This window comes from Nannospalax galili, unplaced genomic scaffold, assembly GCF_000622305.1.
Source record: "Nannospalax galili isolate Female #2095 unplaced genomic scaffold, S.galili_v1.0 scaffold257, whole genome shotgun sequence".
NCBI lineage: Eukaryota > Metazoa > Chordata > Mammalia > Rodentia > Spalacidae > Nannospalax > Nannospalax galili.
In genome coordinates, this window is record NW_008340854.1 from 542,358 (window position 1) to 554,031 (window position 11,674).

At 37.7% G+C, this 11,674-nt stretch overlaps 1 protein-coding gene across 17 annotated transcripts in view; it reads right to left on the bottom strand.

Moving 5' to 3' along the window:
* The window catches only part of Slc8a1 (solute carrier family 8 member A1), a 328,175-nt gene that overhangs the window by 300,711 nt on the left and 15,790 nt on the right, over nt 1–11,674 (bottom strand). For all 17 annotated transcript variants that reach the window (XM_017798881.2, XM_017798880.2, XM_017798879.2 and 14 more), the window contains exon 2: nt 6,201–8,030. In XM_017798881.2, coding sequence (XP_017654370.1) covers nt 6,201–7,999 — 1,799 coding nt within the window. In that variant the 5' untranslated portion in view covers nt 8,000–8,030. The remainder of the gene's footprint in view (nt 1–6,200; nt 8,031–11,674) is intronic.

Here is an 11,674-nt window from a genome sequence, read left to right on the forward strand (position 1 = left end):
ATTAAAAAGGAAACATACTTGGATTGATTTACATATCCTTAGAATCATTTTTAAAACCTTAAAATGAATTTTCAGAGTAAATTAATTTTTAAAACAATGTTATCTACTTAGTGAATCTACCCATAGTCTCAAGTTAAAGATTCTGTGAGGGCTAACGAGATGGCTCAGCAGGTAAAGGCACTTGCTTCCAAGCCTAAAAACCTGAGTTCCCACATGGACCCACATGGTGGAAGGGGAGAACCAATTTCTGTAAGTTGTCCTCTGACAGCCATATTCACACATCTCCATGTGGACACACGCATGTGTGCGTGCACACACATACATACGCACACACACACAATTTTTTTTAAAGATTCCATGTGAACACACAGTAATAAAGAAGATTCCGTGTGAACACACATCCAAGTTTTCTTTTCCAGTAATGCCCAAGACTTCCCTTGCTGCTTATGTGACATCTTCGTAGTGATATTGGTGCATGTGTTATCCTAGGGTCTCCCAATGCAGAGTATGAATTATTTTTTCTATTTCTTTTTATAACAGTTAGCCCGGTGCTAGGCACAGATAAGTAGCTGATTAGGTGAGAAATGACTTATCACTTCATACATTCTCCTCTAATTCTGAACAAAGGATGCAATCAGCTTCCTATGTAACAGCTTTGAATGATGACTCAGAAAAAGATCAAATTTGAACACTTCAATGTGTCTAAACTATGAAATTTCCTCATTTGCTAAGACAAAATTTCTTTATATAACCATATTATAACCTCAGACTCTAATTAGTCCTGGGAAAATGAGATTACATGAGCAAATATGGCAATCTGGTTTCATGGTAAAGAACTTCTTTGCACATAATTAACTTAGGCTCCCAGCAATACAAAATTATAACTCGTAGATTTTTGGTTCTTACCCTGCCTTGCCTTATTTTTATTATAGTTATGAATTCATAAATATACACATTTACATCAACATCTTGTGGTTATAATTTAGGCTTGCATATTATATTGCATGTGGTTTAGTCTAAGAAGGAGATAAATATTTATTCCAGTCTGAAAAGATAACCCACCAAAGTAAGAAGTCATTTAAAGAGTAAAATTATTCCATCCAAATTTTGTACATCAGCAAATTTCGTAGGAAAATATATCCCAATATAAAAGAGCACATGCCAGTCATTTCAAAAGTCTAAATCAATAAAATATACTGTTACACAGTAAACTCAGAACATTCTGGACTTAAAGCAACATGTGCTAACAGCTTTTCTTCTCTAATGGTATTTGCTGTAGTGTTCTTCATTTTTGATTTGTCCCACATCACTGTTGATCATTTTGGATTTTATTAAAACTTTTATTTTACATGACTTATTATATATGATGATCTTCTTTACTACATTTTTTCTACTTTAAAAACTGAATTAACATCTCACGTCTATCTCATAGTATTCCACACAGAAAGATATGCCCACTGGCAATATAAGTGGTTAATGTAAAAGTATTTATTTTTCCTTAGATGCAATGATAATAACACATAAATTTCATAATATCAAATTTTAATATTTTAGTCCTTATTTTAAAAAGTATGTAAATATTGTTAGTCAGAGAGCTGCAACTGTTGAGATGCCTTGATATCACAGTTCTTAGAATTAATAATGTTACATGCCATACCCAAAAATACAATAACTGCTCAAAATAAACTGATAGTATCATTAGTCAATATATTACATTGTGGCTAGGAAGTCCCTGTATACTGATTTCTTAAGTTATATGCTACATAAATTTTCCAATCTACTTCACTGTCTCATCTCTAACTTTTAAATATAGAATAGAAAATACTCATGATTTCTTAAATTATCTTCCAAAATGGTGTTATCATTGGACCACAACTAAGTAATTAAATTTGATATGTAGCTACATTAATTAATTAACCTTAACATTTCCCAGAACAGTTAAGCTAATAATAGATCTTAAAGACCAAATTGTATTTTGTTATAATTATTAACACAAAACTAGCATTATTAAAGAATCACTATCAGCAGTATTTCAAAGAAGTGGGTATCATCTACCACCCACAAATCAAATTAGTACATTCTTAATTTATTTTTTCATTAGCTGTTAACAATAGATAGAATTCCCCATGGTAAGTTAAAATAACTTGGCATGAGTTTAAGATTTGTCATTGAGTGAGTTTACACAAGAACATGTGATTTTAATTACAACTATTTAACTGTTGTTCACATTATAATTTCAACATTTTCCTGATGTGTTTTATTGGATATTATAAGTACCACTTATTGTTTATCAGTAGTTTTTCATAGCTATACATTTGATATTTGAAAAGGTCAAACTGAAGTCACTAAAGTCATTTATGTGAGAATATGAATAATAATTGCAGACATTCTCACACTTCAAGTTTAAATGACTTCTTCAATACTGAAAACAGGACAAAAGGTTAGGTATTCTTAATACCTTTACCTATAGATAAAATGTCAGTACCTAAGGCTGGGGAGATGCTCAGTTACTAAATAGCTTGCCAAACAAGCATGAGAAGCTGAGTTTGGAACCTTAGCAAGCATGTAAAAAGCTAGGCATGGCAGCAAGCATTTGTTATCCCAGCACTGGGGGGTGTGGGGAGGAGAACCCATGGAACTCACTGTTCAGCCAGGTTAGCCAGGCTGTAGGCTCCAGGTTCAGTGAGAGTCTGTTTCAATAAACAGGGTTGAGAAAGACTAAGGAAGACCAACATCAACAACTGGCCCCTGTAGGCACGTGCATATATGTTAACGTGTGTGTATACATACACTTGCATAAACACGCATACATAAACACACAAAAAATGGTATATATTTGATAAAAGCCACCAAGTGTTGGTATGACAGCATAATCTCTCAGGCTGAGTTATTCTTTCAGATTTGTTATACATTTAAAAGGTTATAGTTCCAGGTAATTAAAACATTATTCTTGTTATTATTGTGCAAAGTCATTGTGCTTAACAACTTTTTTTTGAAAGAAAAAAAAACATGCTAAAAAGAAACAAGCAAAACCAATTAGGATCTCTTTAGTTCTTAAAATAAATAATCAATAAAAGTATACCGCCTTTGACTCCACCACTGATCAGATTGGACCCTATTTCAACCATGGTTAATGGACACTTGAAATTAGATAAACTTTAAATCGAAGCTTTGCCACAAACCTCTTTATGGTGACTTGGAAATAATAATAAATTCAGGCTATCTGCACAGTACTAAACAAACAAAAGCAGTTTTCAAAATATTTAATAAAACTCTGTTGCATTAACACCATCTATGTTTTGAAGATGTAAAAGAAATTTCTCTCTCAAAATTAGATATGTAATTGGGTAAGACAGAAATTTACCCTTGTAGATAAACTAGGTTGAGTGCACATATCTAACTTCATTACATGATGAGATGGATCTGACATATAAATTTAGCATTGGAGACAAGCATCTAAAGAAAAGAGAACCATTAAAATAAGAAGACAAGAAAAGAGTATTTCTAAACTACTAAGACACAACTATATATATTTCATAATATATTTTTCTAGAAATATTAAGTTATTGGTGCTTATCTCAAGTTCATTCTCAGTTATAAAAGAAATGTACAGCCCCAGCAGGCCTGCTTGTCAGCCTCACAACTCTATAGAATCAAGCTAAAACTTCTTTAAGACTAAAATTCTATGAAGAACAAATAATGCAGAGCTGTAATATAATCCCATTTGTGAATAAAATGCCTTCCCATTTCATTTCATCCTAGTGAATAAACTGCAGTAAAAATTTTATACAACTAGGAACTGGTGGTTGATCTCAAAAATCCTATGAAACTGTGTGTGTGTGTGTGTGTGTGTGTGTGTGTGTGTGTGTATAAAGATGTCACCAGGAGCTGTGTTCAATGTTCAGCACTTGTGTAAAAACCCCACCATGGTAATGAGGGCTTACAATCAAAGTGCTAAGGAAGCAGAGACAGCTGGACCCTTGGTACTTGTTTGAAGACACCAGTGCAGCCTAAGACTACTTTAATCTATGAGCCCCGGGCCAGTGAGACTGTCTCAAAAAACAAGGTAGAAGGTTTTTTTCAGAGTGACACCCAGGGTTGACCTCTGCTTCTTCATATAAGTTTACACATATGTGTGCACATACATATATAAACAAAGACAAAAATGGCACTAAATCTTAGGAAAATTCACCAATTCCATCAATTTTTATAAATTTTCAAAAAAAATATAAACTGTAAAGATGGAGTTTGGCAATATTCCTCCCTCAGCAAGAGTAAAATCAGTTTAATTGCACTGAATGAATGTTTTTAATGAAACTTGGCAGAATTTTTTTTTACCAAATCACTGTCAATCTGAGCTTTATAAACCTCCCTCTATTTCTGCTACCTAAAACAGGGTCATTTATTGATGTCAGGATAAAAATCTTAGAAAACAGAGAAGACACGGAAAGCTTAAGTCTCAAATTAGTATGAGCCATTGTTCTTGAGAGAAAGCAAGGTACACTTTTCATGAGAAAACACCCTAACCAAACAAATAAGCAAAATGCTCTCCAGTTTAGTTATATTTGAGGGCCACCTTAAAATATATCTTTGGACTTAATTAAATTTTTTTAATGCATTACAAGTGCTGTCTTACAGGAAGACCCAATAACTGAAATTATTAGAAAATATAATGGAAAAAGCAGGAAAAGGAATCAAATAGTTGTGGGCTAATCTGGACAAGATTACATTCAATGCAAGACCATGGAAGAGGGTTTTTCTTGAGTTTTCAGGTTATCAATTTGAAACTGTATTCTTTTTCAGTAAAAATATATTTTCCAAAAAATTAATCTCAATAGGTAGACTATTAACAACAAAAAATGAATAGTAATCAAACACTATATACCTTCTCATACTACAGGAGGATGCTCTGTGTTTAATTTCAATAGTGATCATATCCAGTGACCATCCATTACTATTACAGCAATCAAAGAAACCTAAGGACCAAGAAAGGCCTTCCAGGAAAAGCCATTCCCTCTGCTCATCCTCTGCTTTCTCAGTTTATTTTCCCTAGACTTTCTGAGGGAAAATTTCATATTTGGAGAACATATACTTATCTTTTGAACATTTCCCATGCTACAGGCACAAGAGCTAACCTATTTTAGAACTCATCGTATTACAGATACTTTTCTTTCCTGAAATTCCTAAATTAGCAATCAGTATAGTCATTCATTATAATGCCCTTTATTACACTGCAGCTACTACAAAGTTCCCTCTTCCATCCTTCACTTCATCCCCTCTCCATCCTCCCTTCCTTTTTGTTCCTGTTCTTTGAGTAGCTTATTCTGGTGAGCTGAGTACAGAGCTATCTCTTAGGCAAGGGAGGAGACCTTTCTCTCTCAAAAGCAGCTCCTGATATTCACTTCATTATTGGCTACTCGATGTTAGGACATAGCACATGACAGGATAAGGTGTCAGGAAATAAGGTGTCAGTAAGGTGTAAGGCGCATGACATGATAAGGTCTCATTGCTACATGAGTAAGGTAAAGAAGTTTGCATAATCATGTAAAGCAAAACCAGACTGGAGCTAAGTAAAAGCTGCATGGCCTTCCTTATATTGGCATCAACTAAAGAAGCAGGACTGATCACAAGTCATAATTCAACATTAGCCTCTAAGTAGAAATATATTATATATAGTCTCAAATACACAATGTCAACTAAAAGTTACAGAAATACTTTCAGTCAGCCCTGGTAGCCACGAAATTCTCTTCAGAATTGTTTCCTTTTTAGACTTTCCCAGCTTGTACACAGCACTGAAGTTAGGGACTTTTGTAATATAGTAAATGTTCTTTTTCAGTATATATGTGCTACTCATGTGTGTGCATGCACACATGTGCGCATGCACACACAAACTGATTCAAAGTAGATTATAAAATTTTCAACTATTCTTAAATCATCTGTTAAACTTTGTGAGAAAATTCATTCTGTCATGTTCTATGATGTTCTTAAAGTATGTAAAAAGGCAAAAGTTAAAAAAAGTGAAAGTAAGATCTCTCTGCATCATGAATATTGAAAAGAAATACCTATGTGAGGTTTGATATATTGAAAATAGTCATATACAATAACTGTGGTTCCTTGCCAGCCATTTAGTAAAGAAAATAGATCCACACACTCAGATCAATACCGATCCTCAACCACACACACATACGTAAATAACTTACACAATCTCGTCGTTCTGGAATTCGAGCTCTCCACACGTGTCTTCAAAGTCCTCCCCTCCACCTCTGGCAGTTCCTTCAATGGTTTTATAGGGAACGATAACATTTCCTCGAGCTCCCGATGTTCGCAAGACCTTCACTTCCATGATGCCAATGCTCTCACTCACATGAGTCACCGGTTCCTCAAAAGTAAAGATGCCTGCATGGTCATCATCAAAAATGGTTACCGTAGCAGTGCAGGGTGACCCGAGGCAAGCAAGAGTGGAAATATGATTGGCTTCCAGGATGCCATCTTCGGAAGCTTCCGAAGATACTTTAACATTGCTGAGATGCACAAGGAAGTTTTCATCCTCTTCGAAGATATCATCATCAATGATGCCAACTCTGATTTCCTTCTGAGTCTCCCCTGGTTTGAAGACCACAGTTCCTTCAGTGAATTCATAATCAGACCCAGCATTGGCTGTACCATCTTCTGTTCTGAAATCAACAAACACAGTGCTGGTCAAATCGCCCCCTCTGCGGATAATGGTGAGGGCCACTGTACCACAGTTCTCCAGACACTGATATGTCCCTTGTTCAAAGAAGACCTTACTGACAGGGTCATTTTCGGCCACTTCTGTGTTAACTTCATGCATGCTGACAGCCTTCCTTGCTTGGTCAGCTGCATGCCTCTTCAAAATGTTGCCAGCCCCAGTCATCAGGCGAGTAGCTTGAATACGGTAAAATGCTCGGCTTTTTTGCTGCTGACTTAGGACTTGGTAGTTGGCTAATTCTATTAATTGCTCAATTTCTTTTTCTGGATGCTTCTGCTTAAGTTCCTTCAAAATCCTTGCCATCTCACGCCTAGCCTCTTCATCATCTTGGTCCCTCTCATCAACTTCCAAAACCAGGGCACCATCTAGGAAATTTTCAACATGAGAGTTGATCACTTTCCCATCCATTTCGATTTCAGTTTTGGAAGATGGCCTATCTCCTTCATGTTCGATAATCATTCCTCTCTGCTTGCCAGCCCGATACCGTTTGTAGACATACTTGTAAAACAAGAGCCGCCTGTCTGCTACCCAAGCGAAAACAACACAGATAGGAAAGAAGAAGAAAGTAAGCAATCCTTCCCAAACCTCCACGACACCAGGAGAGATGACAGAGAGAATAATGTAAAGCCAGGTATAGGCAAAGATGCTCCAGGCTGCTGTCACAAAGAACACACGCAAATGCTTGATCTTCCTGGTTTCTCCATCAGGGACCACGTAAACACAGAGTGCGATGATGATGAACATGTTGAAGGCAGCACTTCCAACGATGGTGCTGGGACCAAGGTCTCCCGCAGTGAAGTTATGGCCACACACTTCAATGACTGACAGCAGAATCTCCGGGGCAGAGGATCCCAGGGCCATCAAGGTCAGATTTGACACGGTCTCATTCCAGATTCGTACAGTTGTCTTGGTGGTCTCTCCATTGGGTTTCTTTATGGTTATTTCCTTTTCTTGAGATGTAATGACTTCTATAGAAGACATGAACCGGTCAGCAATGATGGAGACTCCAAGAAACATGTAGACCATGGCCACAAAATACACAGTTGCTCTAGCAATTTTATCCCCAAAAGAAGGGTCTTGGGGTTCCCAAATGGGCAAAATCACCCCTTTCTTACAGTAATATGAGCCAGTACATTCAGTGGTTTCATTTCCTCCTGTTTCTGTTTCTGTCTCAGCAGTTATATGGTCAATGTGGGAAAACAAGAGAGCTGTCATAGCTAACAGATGAAATCCCATTGAAAAAGTGGGTGAGAGACTTAACTGCAGCATGTTGAACAATGAGACGTCTGACTGTTCCAACCTACAGATAAAAACACGGTGGGGGGAGGAAAGAAATCATATTATTAGAGCCAAATCCAAAGCATCACTAATGACTTATTTGTATAACTTTTACCAAAACTTTGTGACTGTCTGACCATCATAAAATCTGTGACTATTATTTTAAGAATCCATCGGTGATTAAACAATCTTTTGTACAATTTACAATTCAATCTCTCTGTTTGTGGATTTTCTACATGCAGTCCCACTTACTGAGCAAGACACACAATCGACTTCCTGGAAATGAGAAGTTCCATCACAGCCTGGCTTTATTGAGCACACCCTGGGGCATGCTAACAGCCAGCAACAAAGAAAAACAAAACTTTTGAAGCATTAAATCACTTCTTCCTTATTGCTTAAGTAGATTTTCTTTACATTTTGGCTATTATGTTATCTTTGAGAAACTGTTTCACTGACAAAATCACTGTCTTAAGATTCATGCCTTGAAACTCAGAGTCTGAAAAACATCCTAACAATACAAGGCATGTTGATTATCTTGCATCCTGGAGTACACCTTTATTGTATTTATTCTATTTCGTAAAATCACATCCCACTGCTCCAAGCTTATTTGAAAAAAAAGAAATCTTCAAGCATGTCTGCAATCAAGGCTCAATAGTATTTGTTATTGTGAAGAAAAATATTTCACTGCAAATGAAATATTTCCACACTTTAAGTACAGATTTTCAAAACATGTTTTGGGAAGGGCAGATTTCTGAATTTTCCGCAGTTCTGGGTCTCCTGATACACTGTCAGTGGAACATGCAGCTCTTCAAGCACGGCGCTTCGCATCTGGATGCACATCCTGCTTTGGAATCGACAGGCTGCTTGCAACAGGAATCAGAGATAACTGGGCCTGGCCTGAGCTCTAAGAGTCTGGCAGGCTTTGAAGTCAGCCACTAAATGTTTCTTCTCAGTGGCAACACCATACTTCCCACCGCAATTCCAGAATATATATTCGCTCTATAGTGGGCTCAAGTGATCAAAGATGCAGCGTGATTCCATGTAAATTAGCTCCTGTGAGTAACAATGCTGCCCACGAAGTACACATACAATAAAGGGCTGTTGGCAATTAGGGACAAGGAAACTGAGTCACTAAGAAGTATATAGAGTGGTGAAAGTCAAGTAGTTGACTTAGGCACAAGTAAATGTCCTAAATTCACCTAGTAGCTCAGACAAGACCTCAAAATACCTCTGCCTCCAAGGCCTGGCGTGTGAGGGTAAAGGTGGGAGAGGAAAGCCTGTAACACTCATCTGGAATGCCCAAAGGAGGGACCATTTATGATGCCCACGAAGCAAGGCTGGGTAAGAAGCCTTAGTCAGGGCACACTAACTTGGGGGACGTTAAACCAAGGTCAGAAGTTCTCATTGCTCTAGTCTGGCTGGGAGACATTCCAGAAACTTGGCCCATGTTTTCTGGCCCATGTCTGCTGTTGATGAATGCTGAAGAAAACTTTACAAAGGTCCAAGAGAATCCCTTGCCCAGCAGACCTCTGGGATCCTATCAGTCTAAAGTCTCTTCTATCTCATAAATGTTGGGAGAGAACCTCTTTGACATTTCCCCCATATAGTAAAGAAGACCAGTTTGTGGCAGCAGGTGTCCAATCTAAGTAAAATGCTGATACACAGATAATATATTTTCTTTTAAAAATATTTTATGAAAATAAAAAAAAAAAAATATAAATATTAAAATTATTATTTTTCTTTTATGTGTATGAGTGTTGCCTTCATGTATGTAAGTTCACCTGTGTCATGCAATGCCCATGGAGGTCAGAACAAGGTGTCAGATCCCCTGGAATTGGAGTTACAGAGGGTTGTTAGCTGCCACAGTGTTGCAGGGAACTGAACCCTGGTCCTCCGCAAGAGCAAGCAGTGTTCTTAACTGCTGAGCAATCTCTCCAGCCCCAGAAAATGCATTTTCAAAGTCTGCAAAAGTTGCTGGTCAGTGTATCTCCTTGTTTAGTCGTTACAGGGTGGGGGAAGATTGGGGAATCTGCATAAAACAAGGTGACATTCAACCAGCCTGCAAGAGGAGTGAGAAATCTAATTCAATTTATGCCACAAATATTTTTTAATTTAATATGAATTTTACAATCATCTCTTCTCTTCTAGCTCTGAGGATTCATCAGTGCCTAAAACATTGGAACTTATTTTCTAATGCAGAGGTAATATATAAATAAGTATAAATATTGGCCTATAGAATGTACCATAGTAGGGGTAGGGCAGAATCAATTTAAGGACAGAGACTGTTGATGTGTCAGTATGTGCACACATATTGCATGCATGATTTTATAAGTTAACGAAGACCTCTCTGATAAGGTCATAGTTGAACAAAGTCCCATGGGAACAAGGCATCAAGCTGTGTAGATATCTACAGAAAGAGAATTCCAGTCAACTACACAGGGTAAAAGCTCCCAGTGGCAACAACTTGACACAGAGTGTCTGGAACCACAGAGAAACCAGTTTGGTGAAAGGGCAATGCAGAGGGATTGTTGAGCTCTGGAGTAGAGACCCGGTGGCTTTGATGAAGATACAACTAGACCACCTGTGGATGTGGTTGATCAGAGTGTGGTCTCAGCTTCCTTTCATAAGAGCTCTTTGCTGGATCAGTGGTGAGGTGACTATAGGAATAGATGTGGAAACAAGAAGACTGAGACTTTCCTGCCATAAGAAGATGTAATTTATAAAGGAGCTCAGTGTCTGCCAGGTGTACAAATTAAAGATTAGACAGCTAACATTTAAAAAGGAGAAAACCTTTGTAGTGATCTTTTTGGAAAATTGTCAGTGTAAAATGCCCTGAGATTCTAAAAGAGAAAAGTTAACTAGAGGAGCCTGTATCTGCCCCTAAGTATGCTATGTTAACTACACTCTTCAAATGAATGCCAACCCTATCATTCCACTTTTCATGATTCAGACAAAATGAACTTCTAACAAGCAGATCCGATATGTGCATCTCTGGTAAAATTCCTTATTAGCTTTCCCTTATTAGCTTTCTCTTGCCTACTGTCCTGTAATCAATGTCCAACTTCCTCAGTCATCTGCTGAAGACACTGTGGTCTAATCTCTGAGCTCTAAATACAGTAATTCTTCCTGTTTGATGAAAAAAAAATACAGCTGTGTCTTAGCTCTGGGGCTTTACAGACCATGTTTCCTGTGTCCCAAACTATTCTCTTTTCCTCCTGAGACTTAAGTTTTAAAAAACACATAGCCGGGGCTGAAGAGATGATTCAGCAGTTAAGAGCACTGGCTGCTCTTGCAGAGGACATGGGTTTGATTCCCAGGACCCACATGGTGGCTAAAAACTGTCCATAACTCCAGTTCCAGGGGAATCTGACACATTTTTCTGACCTCCATGGGCAATGCACAATATGGGTACACTTATATACATGCAGGCAATACACTCATACACATAAAAGAAAAGTAAAAGGGGCTGGAGAGATGGCTCAGCAGTTAAGAACACTGTTCTTGCAGAAGACCTAGGTTTGAATCCCAGCACCCACATGGCAGCTAACAACTGTCTGTAACTCCAGTTCCAGGGGATCCGACAGCCTCTTCTGTCCTCCACAGGTATTGCATGACAAGGGTGCACTTACCTACATGCAGGCAATGCACACATACATGTAAAGTAAA